The sequence below is a fragment of the Bos javanicus genome, chromosome X, assembly GCF_032452875.1.
Source record: "Bos javanicus breed banteng chromosome X, ARS-OSU_banteng_1.0, whole genome shotgun sequence".
NCBI classification, from domain to species: domain Eukaryota; kingdom Metazoa; phylum Chordata; class Mammalia; order Artiodactyla; family Bovidae; genus Bos; species Bos javanicus.
Genome location: NC_083897.1, coordinates 104,710,274 through 104,729,417, shown reverse-complemented (window position 1 = coordinate 104,729,417; position 19,144 = coordinate 104,710,274). Strand labels below are relative to the sequence as shown.

The 19,144-nt window shown below is 34.5% G+C and overlaps 2 protein-coding genes across 5 annotated transcripts in view; one reads left to right on the top strand and one right to left on the bottom strand.

Moving 5' to 3' along the window:
- Window positions 1-19,144, top strand: part of USP9X (ubiquitin specific peptidase 9 X-linked) — a 116,446-nt gene that overhangs the window by 44,923 nt on the left and 52,379 nt on the right. For 2 of the 4 annotated variants that reach the window (XM_061410410.1, XM_061410408.1), the window contains exons 7-15: window positions 323-438; window positions 638-889; window positions 962-1,100; window positions 2,775-2,927; window positions 4,022-4,126; window positions 6,497-6,703; window positions 8,050-8,186; window positions 9,340-9,473; window positions 14,413-14,500. In XM_061410410.1, coding sequence (XP_061266394.1) covers window positions 323-438; window positions 638-889; window positions 962-1,100; window positions 2,775-2,927; window positions 4,022-4,126; window positions 6,497-6,703; window positions 8,050-8,186; window positions 9,340-9,473; window positions 14,413-14,500 — 1,331 coding nt within the window. Of the gene's footprint in view, window positions 1-322; window positions 439-637; window positions 890-961; window positions 1,101-2,774; window positions 2,928-4,021; window positions 4,127-6,496; window positions 6,704-8,049; window positions 8,187-9,324; window positions 9,474-14,412; window positions 14,501-19,144 lie in introns of all 4 variants that reach the window. The other 2 variants (XM_061410409.1, XM_061410407.1) reach the window with 1 other exon arrangement.
- LOC133243465 (chromobox protein homolog 3-like) lies at window positions 15,832-18,078 on the bottom strand. The gene has a single exon (XM_061410411.1). It carries the CDS (start codon window positions 16,993-16,995, stop codon window positions 16,378-16,380), a length of 618 nt encoding a protein of 205 aa, XP_061266395.1. The 5' UTR covers window positions 16,996-18,078; the 3' UTR covers window positions 15,832-16,377.

The window sequence follows — 19,144 nt, the reverse complement described above, 5'->3', positions numbered from 1 at the left end:
TAGACCTTCAGATAATAAGGTTTTCTCATGATGGGATCTTTGAGATGGAAGCATGGCTTCTAATTCCAGTTCACCAGTTATATTGAGACAAACAAACAGCTGTGCCCTAATGGTCTAATCTGTACTACCAATTACGCTTTTCTCTCATAGGCAGGATTACTGTGAACAACATGCAATATTTTGTGTCTTTTTTTCAAAGATGATTTTACATAATTATTTTCCTTTATTGCATTTCCTGTTTTCAGCGTGTTTAAGAAATTACTTCAGATAGCATTTTCTCTCCAAAAGTAGGAAGTTAACTTTTTTATTAACTGTATTACAGGGTTGGCTAGTGGATCTTCTCAACAAATTCGGCACTTTAAATGGATTCCAGATTTTGCATGATCGTTTTATTAATGGATCAGCATTAAATGTTCAAATAATTGCAGCCCTTATTAAGTAAGTTATGTTTTAAAATGAATCTTCAGTGCATTCTAGAAATTGCTACTTAATTGCTTAGTAAAAATTGAGTTTCCTTTTTCAAATATGGTTTCTTTAGCTGGTAACTTGGATTAAAAAAAACAAATAGTCTGAGTTCAGTCCTAGTTGATTGTAAGAAATTGTATATTGAAAGAAATTTCTGTCTGTCTTGTTTCAGACCATTTGGACAATGCTATGAGTTTCTCACTCTTCATACGGTGAAAAAGTACTTTCTTCCAGTAATAGAAATGGTTCCACAGTTTTTAGAAAACTTAACTGATGAAGAACTGAAAAAAGAAGCAAAGAATGAAGCCAAAAATGATGCTCTTTCAATGATTATTAAATCTTTGAAAAATTTAGCTTCAAGAGTTCCAGGACAAGAAGAAACTGTAAAAAACTTAGAAATATTTAGGTTAAAAATGATACTTAGGTAAGATATTTACCTCTTGAAATAATTTATGTGAATTTTAGAATCATATTTAACACTTAAATTCTCTTATAGATTATTGCAAATTTCTTCTTTCAATGGAAAAATGAATGCACTTAATGAGGTTAATAAGGTGATATCTAGTGTATCATACTACACCCATCGGCATGGTAACCCTGAGGAGGAAGAATGGCTCACAGCTGAACGAATGGCAGTAAGTCCTTTGATTCTAATTTCATGAATAAGAATCTGTCTAAGGCAAAAACCATAGCTCTACTTAAAGTTAGTAATATTAGCATTTTAAAGAAAATTTTGCATTTGGGAGATGTTTGGATCAATTTGTAACTGTTAATCCTGAGAACTTTTTGTAAGTAACGTGGTTTATTATTTGGTATTTTTGGTGATATATAATTATTTGATGATAATGGGTAGCTTAGCACATCTTTGATAAACTTACTGCTGAATGTAGGCGTTCTGAAGTAATTATTAGCTGGGTAGGAGTTGAAATTGAGTAAAGAAAGGTGATTGGGTAGTATCTGGTACCTATTGAATGAAGTGACCTATTCGTTTGATGAATTCCACTTAAAGATTTTAAACTAGGAAATAAAATTACTGGAATAAGAAACACATGAGTTAATGTTTTATCATAATTGTAAGGACTTCACTTATGTACTTGCGTTTCTATTATTTTGATGTTGAAAGTTTAGGAAATTTTATTTACCATAGATGCTTGCATACTTACAGTTTAAAAATGAATAAGAATGCCCCTTAAATATTGGTTGCATAACCTCAGTGCATACTGTCTGACAGTACTGAGGAGACATCTGTAAAAGAACTGTAAAAGAAGATAATGATTAGAATGTGAGAAAAGGTATGGTATGTGGAGGATGCCTTGATATTGGCCCTGTGTTAGGGGGTCAGGTGGTAGCCTTCTGGTTTGGGGTATGTTATTTGTCTGATCGCCTTGTGGGAGGTCTAGCACAGAGCTACTCAGTGTGGTCTGAGGTCTTATTCTGGTCCTTGAGCTGCTACAAAGCCTAGATGAATACAGAAAATGGCATTAAGTGTTTACGAACTTCTGTAGCAAATTGATATTGCCACATTTTCATTGTGTTCTTCAAAAATACATGCCTATAACAGATTAGAAGTAAAAATGGACCTTTACTAGCTGAGAAGTGTACTTCTTTCTCTAACATGTTTTGGGGCTATATAGTTTTTATTGTCATTAAGTTGAATACTATAAAATCATATAGTGTGGGCTATGATTTTGTATTATATCATGAGTTAGTTTTCTTTTATTGGCTTAAATATTAAATAAATGCCTGTCAAGCAATATAGCATAGTGTTCAGACTTAGGAAGCCTATAGCCTTGATTCAGTTTCTGGTTCCAACACTACTGAGCCTGTTTATTTTTCTGTAATAGGGCAGTATAGCCCTCATTAGGATTGTTAAGATTAAACAAGCTAATAGATAAACAATAATATTGTAGTTGGATAATAAATAAGAGCAAAATAAAAAAGTACCTTTTATCCAAATAAAAACTGGTATAAAAAATGTAAATCCTAAAATGGGTCTTATACCTACCATACTTAAACCATTGGTGATTGCTACATTTAAGCAATAATTTTCTGAGTAAATGCTAGAGTAAAATTTTTTAATGAATTCACTATTTTTAATTCATGGAAGCATTTCTGTTTGTGCAAAATTAAGTTCCATGAAGTTGTGATTTTTTTTTTTTCATAATTTTGTATCAAAACACATAAATGTGTTAACATTAGTACATTATATTTTGTGAGTTTTTAAATTCCTACTAATGCTTACAAGTGTGAGCAATACTTTATGTATATATTTTTGAAAGCTTTGAGACAAGTTTTTGAATTCTTTTTAGGAATGGATACAGCAGAACAATATTTTGTCCATAGTCTTGCGAGATAGTCTTCATCAACCACAGTATGTGGAAAAGCTAGAGAAGATTCTTCGTTTTGTCATCAAAGAAAAAGCCCTGACCTTACAAGATCTTGATAATATCTGGGCAGCACAGGTAAGGACTTTAAGATGGTGGTTATTTGATTTGTAAAAAGAAACATGCTAAAAACTAAAGAAAATGAAGTAGTTGTAGTGAAATGGAATGAAGACTTAACATTGTTTGAAAGTCCTGTCAAGAATCTTTTGGAAATAGCCAGTAATATTTTTAAAATAAAAATAGTCCGTCATCTACTGTATATATTTGGTAAAGGTCAGCAATTTGTAGGTTTTAAATAAGAGACAAACAGTAAAATAATGAGAAATGTCTATGGAAAGAGTATAAGACATCTATAATTGATTTCTTCATATACTTAAAGAACTCTAGTGTCAGGAGAGTTAAATCACTAGATTATTTATAAAAACCTGTAATACAAAGGATTAATAGTTTTTAGAAGGGTAAGTAATCTTTGGTTTCAGAAATAGGAACTGTGTGATTCCTTTGGTTATCTTAATGACATGTTTTCTATTTATGGAGCACTTGAGAAGTATTGATGAGTTCTACACTACAAAGCTTTGTTTATTGAGTTTGTTGTTGTTGTTTAGTCGCTCAGTTGTGTCCGACTCTTTTGCAGCCCCATGGACTTGTAGCCCACCAGGCTCCTCTTTGCATGGGATTTCCCAGGCAAGAATACTTGAGTGGGTTGCCATTTCCTTCTCCAGGGCATCTTCCCAACACAGGAATTGAACTCACGTCTACTGCATTTCAGGCTGATTCTTTACCACTGAGCCTACCAGGGAAGCCCTTATTGAGTCTTTAGAAGCTGAGAAAACATTCAATTTTGACTTTGGTTCCAGTTTTGAAACAATACCGCTGGTGTGCCTTACTATTTTCCTATTTGCATTGTTAAAATTGGCATGTTAAATTCAGTAAACTGTACTAAAAGTGAACATGTGTTTGCAAAGTCTACATTAACCGTGTATATCAGGAAATCAAGTGGGCAGGTTTTAGATGGCTGTTGTAAAACATTTAAAACATTAGGAATTTTCTTAGGTTACACAGTTAGATGGAGATGGGAACACTGTATTAATTAATAGTGTTCACAGACAGTATATGCTGCTTATTGCTGTTTAGATTTTAGTGTGCTCTGATTTTGTTTGTTTTTTCCATAGGCAGGGAAGCATGAAGCCATTGTGAAGAATGTACATGATCTACTGGCGAAATTGGCATGGGATTTTTCTCCTGAGCAACTTGATCATCTTTTTGATTGCTTTAAGGTAATAATTAATGTAGTTTAGTAGTACAGTTTCATTTTTAATAGAATTAATTCATTAGATCTATGAATGATTCTTACCCAGTAAATACTTAAATAGAAATTATTAAATGATTTCTGGTGTAACAGAATTTACCATTGTTTTCTCTTTCAATGAGCACTTTTTATAATAATAGCCCTTATAAATAAAGAACCTTTTTTTTTGTTTTTTTTAAACTCAGGTGGTTTTTTTCTTGTTTTTTAAACTCAGGTGATCAATTTGGATTCCTTTCCCCTCGCAGTTTGTGTTTTTATTATAGGTTCTGTAGGACTGAAGGGAAAGATAATTGGTTACAATGAAACATTGTCAACAGCAAGGACTACCTGCTGTGGGTAGTCCTGGTAGTCTAGGGTGATATGCACAGGCAAGCTGGAAATGTAATTCATGGACTTTGTGGAATTGTAATTCATACGGTGTAGCCCAAGAGCTCCTGTGGTCATATCTGCATTAGTGCTGTCATGTACTTTTTAAGGCCGTATTGTATAGTGGTCTCTCCAGTTACTAGTATTGGGTTTTTAAAAGCCAAGTGATGAGTGAATTTGTGGATTAAGAAGACAAGACGCTATGGCAGTGTTCACAAAGGGGTATTCTGTTAATAACTGGTCTAAGATCATGAAGGTATCTTGTTAAAAATAGGTTATACTGACTGCTGATAGGAACATAAGTTCCTGCAGCCACTTAGGAAAATAGTTTGGTGTTTCTGGAAAACTGTTAAGATTTTCATGACAGTTTGACTTCTGAATATATACTCTAGAGGAACTGATGCATATGTGCACCAGTATACACATTCAACATTTGCAGCAGAATTATTTGTATTAGCAAAAAATTGCTATGTAAGTTGGATAAATGGTGGAATGTTCATGTAATGAAACATAACAATGAGAATGACCAACTCAACCACAAGGATGAGTCTAATGAACAGAAGGTTGAAGAAAGGAATGAAGACACACAAGAATTCATAAACCTTTATAGAACATAAACTTCAGAAATAGACCCAGCTAGCTTCTGGAGTGCTGCTTACCATTTGTTATTTTCATCCTGGGTAATAGTTACATAGGTGTTTATATTTGTACTATAGTGTGTATGTTTGTACCTTTCTTGATGTGTATTTCACAATTGAAGAAAAAATAATACCAATTACTAGCTTCCATCCAAGACCAATTAATTCTGAGTTGCTAGGACCTGGGAGTCTGTATATATCATAGGTGGTGGTGTGCTCTTCCTTTAGGAGACACATTATGCTTGCTGGTCTCTTTAAAATATTCTTAATTGTAATATAATCTAATATTTTAGTCATATTCTTAGCAGCTTTCTCATATTCCTTTCATAATTTTAAGGGGTTTGGAGGAATTAGAAGTATGCATTCCAGTTGACTTCAAGATATCCTGTATTTATCACATTGTTAATGTCTGTGTAATAATTCCATTGAAAGAATCCTCTGTAATTACTTAATTATCCTGCTGTTTGCCATTTGGTTGCTTTCAGTTTATTTTCCAATAAACCACCAATTACCAACTTTATACATATACCTTTCCTCATATTATTTAGCAGCGTCCCTGGTTTCTACCCACTACGTGCCACTAGAGCATACACACAGACACACACACACACACCATTATATAAACCGGGTGTTTAAAAAGTAGTATTTTAGGGAGGGTTTTTTGGTTGTTTTGTTTCTTTTCTATTTTAGAACTTTTAAATGAGTGGCCAGTCTTCTACTAAATTGAAATAGCATTGTATCATGTCTGTAAGTTAGAAACTTTTTAGATAATAACAGACTTTGTTATAGACTTTTTTTTTAATGTGTGCAGTGCACATTGCTTTTTGATTTATTATGAATATTTTTGTATATCAAGTTATCTTTAACATCTTTTAATATAATTTTAAAGGTACAAATGACAGACTGAATCTAAGGCATTAGTTTTCAGCCGGAGGCTCTTCTGCTTCCCAGAGATACTTGGCAATAGGTGAAGGTATTCTTGGTTGTCACAGATAAAAGCAGGAGTTGCTACTGGCTTCTAGTGGGGTAGAGGCCAGGGGTGCTGTTAAACTTCCTAGAGTGCACAGGACAGCCCCCCACAACAGTTTTGCTAGTCCAAAATGTTGGTAATACCAAGACTGAGAAACCCTGATCTATGGTATTTAACTGTAAATGGAGATTTTTTTGATTTTTCTTGGAGTTTATATCTGTCATCTTATTGCTAAAATACCAGTTGAATAATTCTGTGCTCAGCTGTGTTGTTTCTCTGATGAATATTGTTTATCTAGTGACACTTTTAAGCAGTGATGAATAAATAGGTGTTGTTGCCATATCGTTTAAAATTTATTTTCTAGGCCAGTTGGACAAATGCAAGTAAAAAGCAGCGAGAAAAGTTACTTGAGCTGATACGTCGTCTTGCAGAAGATGACAAAGATGGTGTGATGGCACACAAAGTGTTGAACCTCCTCTGGAATCTGGCCCATAGTGATGATGTGCCTGTAGACATCATGGACCTGGCTCTCAGCGCCCACATAAAAATACTAGATTATAGTTGTTCCCAGGTAAGGGTGTGCGGTCTTGCTCACTTTTTGTGACCTTTCTCTTTCACGATGAGGATGGCTTTTAGATATAGAATAGTTCTAGGTTTTTCTGACATTATTTTTGAAGTGATCTTTAAGAATTGACATACTTGGTTCATATAAGTCTGCCTTCCTCTGTCTCTTATGTCTTAAATTTTCTGCATCATCTGAAAACATTTTAGTCTTCTTGGTAGAAAGACAGTATAAATAAGTTACAAAGTCGTGGTAATGTCAGGTGTATGGTGCTAAATACCAGTTTCAAGTAGATCATAAGATACTAAAGCTAATTATGGCCTTTAGAGGTAAGAGAAGTTAGGTTTTCTTTGCTTCTTAGGGAAGTTAAGAAAAATTAATAGAATTTCCTAAACTCTAAAACATGTAGTGCCTTCCCTATAAGTAAGTCATTTAACTTCCCTGCATTTTAACTTGTAGCATGTGTATCTTTTAATTCATGGTAAAATGAATATTCCTGAAAAACTAATTTTCCTGCTTGTTAAAACTATTTGCTGTACTGATGAACTGAAATTTAGAGAAAAACCAAGAGTTCAAGCAGGTGTAGGTGTTTTTTAACTATACTTGTGATAGTTCATTAAGTATTTGGCATATCAAATAATAAGAACCTCAAGTTTAAATTATTTCATTAAACACACAAACACAAAATAAAAGTCATTTTATTAAATTTTTAGGTACACAAACCTGTATTTCTGATTACTATGGACTCAGGGAAGGATAAAGTAAATAAGTATGAGAAGTAAAAATATTTGGAGATAGTTTTTATTTTATAACATTAGTTTTTAATTGCTTATCACTGTTTCTATCTCTTTCTCTCCTTGTGTGTATGTGGAGGTGTCCTTATTTTTATTTTTGGTGAATTTTTTTCATTCAGTTGCTGTACCATTGTTTCCTTGGTAAAATACAAATTTTCTGTGTTCTTAACAATGGTAAAAACAAATCCATACAGAGTAGCAATTGGAGTTACATGTTTGCTGGATTTTTATTATATGGTAGAATCTCTTAAAACATTGGATAAAGCTTAAATGCCTACCTCCTGGCAACTTTTAAAATCAAACTTTTGTCAGGGTGCTTAATACCTTTCAGTAGATATATCTGAATCCATGTCATGTTGAGTTTTTATAATAGTATTTAGGAGCTTTGGTAGTATATGTGGAATAAAAGCATGTTTAAAGCAGCTTTTTTTATTATTAAATTCTTTACTGCAATGATGCTGGTATTACAAGAAGAGCTGTATTTGGTAATTCTCAAACTAATTTGGAGGTAGAATTCTTCTGAGTATTGACCTATATAAAAAACTGCAATTGTTTCTTAAGGACCGTGACACACAGAAGATACAGTGGATAGATCGCTTTATAGAAGAGCTTCGTACAAATGACAAATGGGTGATTCCTGCACTGAAACAAATTAGAGAAATTTGTAGTTTGTTTGGTGAAGCACCTCAGAATTTGAGGTAAGACTTAACAGAAAATTTCAATATTTTTAATTACATATTTTACTGAAAAGAAACATTGGTGAAACCAGGTTTTAAGAAAACTAGAGTAGGGTGACAGGAAGCTTACACACTAAATTCAAACAAAAGAGGATTCCTTTATCACATCCACTTCTTTGATTTTACTGACGAAGAAGACAGAATTTAGTGATAAGTATCAGAATAGAGGTGATAATACCGCCTTCATGTTGTCTATTCAGCTCATATAACCAGAAAGTCCAAGAACAAATTATTTCAGTAACTAAAGTTTGGCATATTTAAAGTTGGCTATTTAACAGAAATTTAGCTAAAATAAATCAGAAAAAAAGTATTTTCAAACTGTACCTTGTCATCTTTCATCATTTAAACATACATGCAATCTAATATTTGAAATTAACTTTAAAAATAAACTATTTAAAAAACCAGTAGATTTATTTTACTGTGAAGACTTACATAGTATGACATTTCAAAGTCAATAAAACATTAACTATTTCAGAGTGAACCGATCATGGAAAGATAACATCTGTAAGAAAGAAAAATTAATGGATTAGCGTAGATACTGGTGAAAAGGCAAACAAAGCAAGAGGGACAAAATGAAATGAGGAATGACATTAATAGACAGAAAACACGCCACTGAAAGTACATTGGCATACTTGCTAGAAATAAGAGAGAATTCTGTACTTTGGCTAATAAAATTTTAATGAAAGCCCTTTCTTTGATTAAATCTCCACTACAATTACAACATAAATCTTCGTAGTGCTAATGTTACAAGAAATGTTTCTGTTTTATAACTCTGATAATCATGTAAAGTTAGAAGCACCTAGGTACTACTATATATAGTATAGAAGAAGACATCAATCATTGATTTTTCCCATGGTGTGAATTGGAAAATATTAATGCATAGTTTTTGTATAAAGTAAGAATAATGGAATTAATGTCTTATTTTTGAGGCATTGATTATTTTCTTTTAAATTGCTTAATATTATCATTAAAGTAAATGGCCAAGTTAATTCTGTTACGAAGGAAACCATTTTAAGTTTTTAAATTAGGAGCTAAGAATTTAGATTATATAAGCTCTTTTGATTACAGCAGCATTTAATTGCCTAATTATATTGTTAAGTTCTTCTCGTTTCAGTCAAACTCAGCGAAGTCCCCATGTATTCTATCGCCATGACTTAATCAATCAACTTCAGCACAATCATGCCCTAGTTACTTTGGTAGCAGAAAACCTTGCAACTTACATGGAAAGCATGAGGCTGTATGCTAGAGGTATGTATTGTAAGCTAACATGAGCTATGGGAAATCACAGCAGTTTCCCTTCCCAGCTTTTTTTTAATCAGTTACCGTAGAAGTGACAACAGATATATTTTTAAAGATGCAAGGTAGTTGGTTTTATAAATTGTGTTCCTTTATGAGCTTGTGACCTTCTTTTACTTCTGAATCTTACACGCCCTAAACTCCAGGCCAGCAGTTCAAGGCTCTTTAGTAAGCGCTTGCCTTTCTTACTCTCCTTCTTAAATTGATTTCTTTTTCTTCCCTGCCTGGGAGCTCTGCTGCCTCTACTACAATTGTTTGTTACCTTTCTAGGTATGTACCTGACTTGGTTCCATCCTTTGTTTCCTTCCTACCACCACCTTTATCTTTTTAAAGTCTATTCTTCCAAATACCATAGTTCTTTTGTAATCCTAAGTCTGTGTCTCATAAGTTCTTCAGACTTTATGAATTGAAAGTTTATGAGATCCGAGACTACTAGAGTCCACATTTTACATTGGATTTCAAAGTGTGAATTTGTTTTAACGTGTTCAGGTGATTTCTGTGGTGTCAACAGGCAGTTTTTAAGCGCCTGCCATATATGGAGCTCTGTTTCAATTCAGACGACAGTTGTGTCTGAATGTGTGTGCTAGAGTGCAGATGGGTTGTTGGTACATATTCCTCTGTCTTACACCAAATTCATAGGCTCCAAAATAAACCCCCAAACTTTCTTGTAGGTTGAAGTTGGTCCCCATAGCCACAGAAAGAAAACTTTATATTACCAGAGAGGTAGAATTAACATAATGGATATTGAACATACCTCTCCTTTAACATATTAAGAGTCTGCAGAAGCCAATATATGTATTAAAAATGAGGATATTTCTCATACCTCTATTATTTGAAGATTTAGATTGTTGGCATTGTTGAATAAAATTCCAACAAAGGCTCTTACACATTGCAAGGATAATTTTCCTTAACACTTCAGGTACATACATACATTCCCATATAAAATTCAGGTAAACATAATTGAAAAATGAAGCAGCTCTCAGATACCTGAGCTGATTTTGTTGACTGTCTTCCATTTACCACTCTGAGCATAAGCAATCTAAGCATCAGGCAACTGATAGGCACCGGGCAGTGATCTTTTATTATTTCATTTCTTAGTTCCTTCTAAGTAGCATACTAGAAGAATCATGGCAATATATGAATGCAGCCAACATTTTGGACATGTTTGCATGTGTCCAACAAAATCTGAGAGAGGTATAAGCTTAGTTTAATGTAATTGATTCTTCATTATGATGTCACCTCCTCTTTCTGGTACAGTGCCCTCAACAGAAGCTAATGCAGGCCTTTCCTGCCCGCCCGCGCCCCCCCCCCCCCATGAAGCCTTAATATAAATCACATGACTCCATTGCTAATTTTTACATACTTTATTTGCATATGGTATTTCATTTAATTTCATTGGCACAGGTTGAGACCCCTACTGTAGAGGCTATCAGGAGATGATACACATGCAATTCAGCCTCACTCGAATTTTCTGCTCCTTTTAGTCAAATTCTACATGAGTCTTTGCTTCATCTCAATTGCATGGACTTAACATCTTCAGGCTTTAGTTTCCCCTTCTTATATTATCTGTATCTTCATAAAATAAGAGCTGTGAATCTGCACAGATTGCCTAGATTTGAAACATGACCTAACGTATTAGGTGTATGACCTTGAACAAGTTATTTATGCTAGAATAATCCCTGGCACATAGTAAGCCCTTGAATTTTTGTTGCTATGTTCCCCTGAGTTTATTGGAACCATACCTTCTGTTTGTCCTAACCTTTGATATACCTTTTCTTCCTCTATTATAGTACTTCTGATTAATACTGAACAGTCTCCAGCTAGTAAAATTCTCCTATTAAAACAGACTTTTCACAGCATTTAGAAATTGGTGGTTGATGATACCATCAGTCACCAATTTTCAAGTCTATAATTCTAAAATAAATTTCTTTTAGCCTCTATAAAGTGTTGCATGGATCTCATTAGGTATGAGACATTATTCAGTAGGATAATATCAGGCTCCTGCTGCTGCTAAGTCGCTTCAGTCGTGTCTGACTCTGTGCGACCCCGTAGACGGCAGCCCACCAGGCTCCCCCGTCCCTGGGATTCTCCAGGCAAAAACACTGGAGTGGGTTGCCATTTCCTTCTCCAATGCGTGAAAGTGAAGTCGCTCAGTCGTGTCCGACTCTTAGCGACCCCATGGACTGCAGCCTACCAGGCTCCTCCACCCATGGGATTTTCCAGGCAAAAGAGTACTGGAGTGGGGTGCCATTGCCTTCTCCAATACTTAAGTATTACATGTTTAGAGGGAGAATCACAGACATCCTGTTTATGTTTTATAAGCCCAGAAGCTCATCTGTAGCAAAGTAGAAGGCCTCTCTATTCCTATTTAGCAGAGAGGGATCTTTTTACTTCTTGACGTTTTGTGATTATTGTTTGGCTTTCACTGGGTGTTTTCAAAGCTCTTCTATATGTTCAGGGTCCTGGCTCTTCAAGTGCTGCCACCTAAATAGAAGGGAGAGAAGGCTGAAACTGGTGGGTAAATTTGATAGACTAGTTATTTGCATAGTCTGAAAGTGTCTCCCCACGAATTCATTAAAAAGAAAAATAGTAACTTTACAGTGGAGAAACCTGGTGGAAACCACATTCACCAGGTGATCATAATTGATGTGAATACTGCCATAGAGTGACACACACTGTTCCCCCGATGGTGATTCTTTGAGGTGGCCAGAGGGTCATTTCTGTGGTACTCTGCCAAATACCTAGCTTGAATCTGATCATAAAAAAGCATCAGAGAAGCCTACATTAAGCAACAGGCAACAAAATTGGCTCATAGTTTTATAAAAGGTCAAGAAATAGAAAGGATGTTGAATTCTCCAGATTAAAGAAGAGTTAAAAGGCACGACAACTAAATGCAGTGTGTTCGATCTTGGATTTGGAGAAAAGAAGGCATAAATGGGAATTATTGGTAAAATTATAATTGGAGTTATTTTTTGGTTATCTTAATTTGGGGTGGGGGGAGATTGGGCAAGGACGCCACTGGAATTTAGTAGATAGAGGCCTGGGATAGTGCTAGATACACTGCACTGCCCAGGGCAGTGCCACAGCAAAGAATTATCCACTCCAAATGTCAATAATGTGCTGTTGAGAAGGCTTGGATTAGATAATGTTATTTTATCAGTGTTAATTTGATAATTGTGTGGTTATGTAAGATAATGTCTTTGTTATTCGGAAATACTCATTGCAGGATTTAGGGACTTGTCAGCTCACTCTCAAATGGTTTAGAAAAATTATACACATGCATGCATGTATGTAATGACTCATCAAGCAAATAGGGCAAAATGTAAACAGCTGGTGATATGGGTAAAGGTGATGAGGGTTTCTAATATTTTTTAAGCTCAATTTTGAAATTATTAAAATTTCCACTAAAAAAGAACCTGCAAAGTAAACAAAGCTGTGAGTAAACTCCTTGGTGGGGGTGGAGGTAGTCCATTGTTTATTCAGATCCTTTGATGCTCTGAAAAAGAAAATTGCTGACATAGTGGAAGAGAATTCTGTTCAGTTTCTTGAGAAGACCTCTTGAGAATTAGTGCTTTGAGCACTGATGAAATTGAATTTTGGGGGAGTAGACTATGTGTTTAGGACTTTGGGTAGATAGCAGTATATGTAGATGTAGAAAGCAGGTAGTCGTAATACATTGGGCTGCTTTTCTTCACCAAAGCATCAAAAGATGTTTCTAAACATTGTAAATGTTTCCATCTTTAAATGTTTCTTCTCTGAACAAGATTTTGTTCAGAGAAAAAACCTCACTATTTTTGAAGACATTGATTACCGTTACTATTTCTTAAGGGTCTCACTCATTTAGAACTCTTTGGCACCAGCACACATGTACCTTAAGGTTCAGGCTATGAAAACACCAATAATTAATGCTAAGGGGAAATTACACAGTTTCTTATTCCTCCATAACTTTCATCAGCTTTCTGGGAGAAATGCCACTGTTCCTGAGAGGTTGACAGCACTTGTTCAGAACATTTGCTTCAGCTTTCTTCTGCTCTAAGTCACAAATCAACCTGAACATTTCCAGATCATATGACTTTTTCTAATAAATTAAAAAAACAAAAACAGAAAACACTCTCCAAGATGTTTTTAGGACTGGAGGTGCTTTTAAAGATGATTTTTTTTTTTTTTTTTTTTGCTCTGCTCTTCCATTGCAAACACCGAGGCTCTTTCCCCCCCCCCCCCCGTTGTATGATATACTCTAATGAAAGTAAAATCAAAGGGTTTACTGGCTTTTAACTTTTTTGTTTAAGAATTTCCAATTTAGGCTAGACCTTGTGACCAGTACCTACTCATACTCATGATAGAAGGGTAGGTTTTCTTAGATTTATCTAAGACTTTCTTTCATAACAACATGGTGGTGATAATTACGGTATGATAACTTCATTATATAGAGGAGCATCTTGTGTTACTCTAATGTCCAGATAAAAGTAGATAAAAGTTAATAATATAATTTTTTATAACTACATTTTTTTTTCCCATGAAGACATTTCAATGTAACAGAAAGGAAATTAGAGAAAAAAGTTTGTCTTGGTGGTCAGTTCATAGACCATTCAGGTCAATCTTATGCTGTAATCAGACATTACTTCATTATATATGAAAATTGGACAGAGGGTTGTATGAAGAATTATTTTTGATGACACATTTAACAGACCATTTTCTTTTGGTTAGAAAAAAGGGACAATTATTTTGGTTGGGTAAAAAGATGGATAGAAATTATGACTAATAAGTAAATTTCAAATTGCCTTTAATGATAAAGAATTAATGATCTTTTAACGACTTGTTTTCCTTCGATTAAAGTCAGCAATGATATGGGTAACCATGTGTATAATGCACAATTTTTCTTAATTTGCAGACCATGAAGACTATGACCCACAAACTGTGAGGCTGGGAAGTAGATACAGTCATGTTCAAGAAGTTCAAGAACGGCTTAACTTCCTTAGGTTTGTTTTAAACAATTAGTGTTGCTCTAAGACACAGATAAAGAATGTCAAGTTGATATGCTGTATGGCTAGGTCTTTGTTAGGTGGCTCTTGTCACCTTTGATTTTTCCCATCTGGAAATCCTTATATGAAAGTCACAGGACATTTCCCTTTGTGTTCATGATTAAATATTAAATTATTGACTGAGTTTTAACTTTTCTTCTTTGCAGTATTTGAAAAGAACATATTTAAACCTTTTGTATAGACTTCTGGTCTTCATATTTGTTTATATTAGGAATATATTTAGTCTTTAAAGAACAAATTTCCATATTTGACACAGCCGGCTGGAGAACCATATTAAGGAAATGGGGACAAAAGTCTTGTTGGACCAGTACCCTAAAAGAGTGGTTTGAGTTCTCTGGTGCTTTGTTTATGCTAACAGCGGCTGACAAAGGCAGCCTGAAATTATGTGTTAATAACATTCTGTTGGGGATAGAGAAAGGAGATTTATTCCCATAGTGAGTGAGTGAGGGCGTGAAAGTCGCTCAGTTGTGTCTCACTCTTTGCAACTCCATGGAATAGTCCATGGAATTCTCCAGGCCATAATGCTGGAGTAGGTTGCCGCTCCCTTCTCCAGGGGATCTTCCCAACCCAGGGATTGAATCCAGGTCTTCCACATTGCAGGCAGATGCTTTACCAGCTGAGCCCCCAGAGAAGCCCCTTACTCCTGTAAGCCAAAGCTAAATGTAGTCCAGGGCTTGATACACTCAGTGATTAGCTTTTTTTTTTTTTTTTAAAGGAATATAAAACTATTTATTGACCACTGTTCACCAGTATTTATAATAAAGTAAACAATATACAGCTGAATAACATTCTGATTACTACAAAGTTATTGTTTTTCTTGGCTTCTGCTGAACTAGTAACCCAAAATACTGAGAAAATTGAGCCTTCATGTAAGGAATGGATTGGAGTCAAGTCTGAAAATACATGTAGGTCAAGCGTAGATTAGAAAAGTTTGTTCACTCATTTATTCCTGTAGATCGTAAACTGCCAATATTTAAAAACTATCTGATTAGGTTTCCATGAAACAAATCTGAGACATCCCATGTATCACAACCTTTCCTAAATATAGCACAGAGACTTCAATTTCTTATAAAACAATGGTTCACCAAAAGGAATCATCAAGTGTCCATTTAATTAAGTTTTGCTTTGCTATATTAAAACATACCAGAATTTTTCTACTTTTTTCATTTGATTGGGAAGGTGGTTGATAGTGATAAAAATTTTCCTTCCAGGTTTTCTGCATATAAAACTGCATTTATATGCAGATTCTGATAGGGATGCTTTAAAAAAATTACCCAATTTAAATTCCTTAATGTGTCTAATTACAAAATTATTTAATTTGAAAGGTTAAGACTTAAATTTTTAATCTAAGTTGAAGTTATTTCTTATATTGCTCAAAATGATGTAATTCCAGAACATGGGCTTATCCATGGTTATGAAAGGCTGTGGTTTAAATATATTTACCAAAATAAAAAAATTAACTCCCAAACCATTTACATATGTCTTTTATGTATACACATATAAAAAACTTAGAATGGTCCTCAGGCATATATAAGTTAAATGCAAATTCTAAATTCTGATTGAGTAATGATTATGGAGATTTCCTCCAACATTTAGAAAAACTGTTCTCTAATGCTGAGGAAATAATATACCATGGTATCAAATTATTTCCTACTGAAGGAGTCAACAGAAAGCTTTTATTTGTTCAAAGTAACCAGTGCTACAGATGGAAAAAAAAAACAAAAAACCCAATGTAACTTTCCCAATATTACTTCAAAACAAACAAATCAAACCTGATTTTCATTAGAATGTAGTTATTTCTTCACACTAATAAATCAAAAAACCAAGACCCACATTTTATATATATATATAAAAATATATATAAAAGGCAATGCAAACAATTGTTGAGCCTCATCTTCTGGACAAGAATGCCAAGTTAGTCTCTCTTCATAAAAAGCAATTATAATTTGAGGACACTTCATATTTGCCTCTTTTGCCAGTACCAAGTCTGCCTCATCGGAATCTTTGCATTTCATGAGGAACATTAATTCTCCACTGCTGTCTGTGGCACCAGTTATTCGTTCTGGATCAAGACCTCTGGCAAAACCTCTCGGTTTATCAGCAGCATCTCTTTTCTTCTTTGATTTGCTATCATCAGATTCACTGTCAGACAAAGATTTTCTTTTTGTTCCATCTTTTTCTTTACCAGCTTTTTGAGAATTAAGAAATGCTTCAATTAACTCTGGACAATCTAAATTTTCTTCAGGTTCCCAAGTATTGTCTGCATCTGTAAATCCCTTCCACTTCAGGTAATACTCCACTTTCCCGTTCACTACACGGCGGTCTAGCACTCTTTCTACTACAAATTCTTCAGGTTCTGCCTCTTCAACTTTTTTACTCTTTCCATTTTGCTTCTTTCCCATTTTTTGCAATGTAGTTTTATTGGAGGCCATTTTTTATTGCAGACTTGAAGAGCTATTATTCACCGCCTCTGAGCTGCTCCGGGTCCCGGGTCTGCGACGTCTCCAGTGATTAGCTTTTAATGATTATACACTTATAGATTTAAAATTGTTTAAAATTTTTGATGATGAGAGGTTTCTTGCAATTCAGAAACCCCCATCATATATTTTCAGATCATAAGCACCCTAAGGGAAATGCCCAAATTATCAGTGCTTCAGAAAATCTATTGCATGTATTATTTTGATACATTGGGGAATTTTCTCCTGGACTGCATTAATTATAGGCTTATGGTTATTGAATTATGTGCTTACTTGGAAATATTTGCATAAGTAGTTACATTCAGATTTTAACTTGAGGGCAAAGTCTAGACACCAGAGTTAAAGAAATTTGGCCTTTGTTTAAAGCAAAATGGTTCTGTGAGTTGTAGAGGGGTTGGGGTGTGGGTGTGGTTTTTCAATTATCTGAATGAAAGAACCTTCCTCCCCAGATTGAGAATCATTGCCATAGTAAGACATTGTTATTGATTGGTGTGTGTTGTATCCTTTAGATTGCCTAGAACAGAAGAGTTGTTATAAACTTTTTTGCTAAATTAAAGTTTGGGATCAGAGAAGCTGTTTTAGTCCCTGCTCTATTAGTACTTATCTATATGACCTACATCAGTTCTCTGAAGGCACAGGAACTGAGCTTTACTCACTTTATATTTTAACCTAATAGCAGCACAGGGAGATAGGTATTATCCCCATTTGATTAATAAGGAAACTGAGATTCACATGGCTTAAAGCTATGTTTGAAATCATGCAGCCCCGGTATATAGTTGGTTACACTACTCAACTAGGTGTATCCAGCTTCAGTCTTTGCTCTTTCTATTAGACAAGTGATTTTTTCAAACCTACTTTGGAGCCTTAGGGCTTCTGAGGAGCTTCCTCCAAGATTTCTGGACGAGCAGTGGAAGTTTTATCCCCCTTTCTCACTTCTTTCCTCCTCTTCCCAACAGTTGGAGCAGCTCTGCTTTTATTTTTTATACAGTGCCCTTCCAAATGGAATTTTTGCTTAAAGAAAGCAAAAAAAAAAAAAAAGAAAAAGAAGACACACACACAACCCAAAAATGAAAACAGTTGTATTTTATCACATTGGACCTCAGTTTCCTGTCTGTAAATTAGACAGGGTGACAGGGTTAGGTAGGACAGCTGCTAGAAAGCCCTCTTTAAGCTTAACAGTCTTATGAAAATGTCAAAGACACTGGAATTAATAACTCAAAATGCTTTGAAATGAAAAGGGAACCTTAAATACATTCACCTTACTCTGTAATTGGGTAAAGAGGCACCCTTAGATTAGCTAAAAATTGTGTTAAGTTTTTCAGAATAAAACGAGATGTTCATTCTGTCATTCGGAGATGCGCCAGACAGGGTGGGTGGATGAATGCTAAAAGAAAAAGAAAGCTAACTGAAGAAACTAGGTGAAACAGAGTTCACCATTATTGTCTTTAACTAAACCTATAGTCCTCAAACTAGAAAGACCCCTGAGAATGCCACTGAATAATTGATAAGCATCCCGTTGAATTTTGACATTAAAAAGTTTAAGACATATGTATGTTACTCAGTTCAATGTGGCCAAGTGCTGAGTGATGACTATTAGATCAGATCATCAGCAGATATTAAAATTTAAGGAATTTTAACTCTTCAGTGTTATGATTTATCTGTGAAAGTTACATAAGTAGAATACCTCTTTCTCCAGTGATACCATATAAGCAGAATGCTAAAACTCAGATAGCCTATTAAACATACTTTCAAAATTGTCTGGTTTCAGAGATCAAATCAGGGAACAAATCTTTTTTTTTCTCCCACTGTATATCCTTTTGTTTTTATTGAAATATAGTTGATTTACGGTGTTTTCAGGTGTACAGAGAACAAAGGTTTGTTTTGGTTTTGTTTTGGTTTTTTTTCCCCCTAGTTTAGGTCCAGTAATGTAGCAGAGTTCTTGGTACATTGTAGATGCTTAATATGTGCTTGCTGAATGAATGAATACCTAGTATTTTTTAGTAATAGATAAAAATTACGAAATAAATTATTTTAAGATGCTGATAAGAACTGACATCCTTTTACCTGTAGTTAAAATATAGTTGTGATAAGTGGATTATTTCCC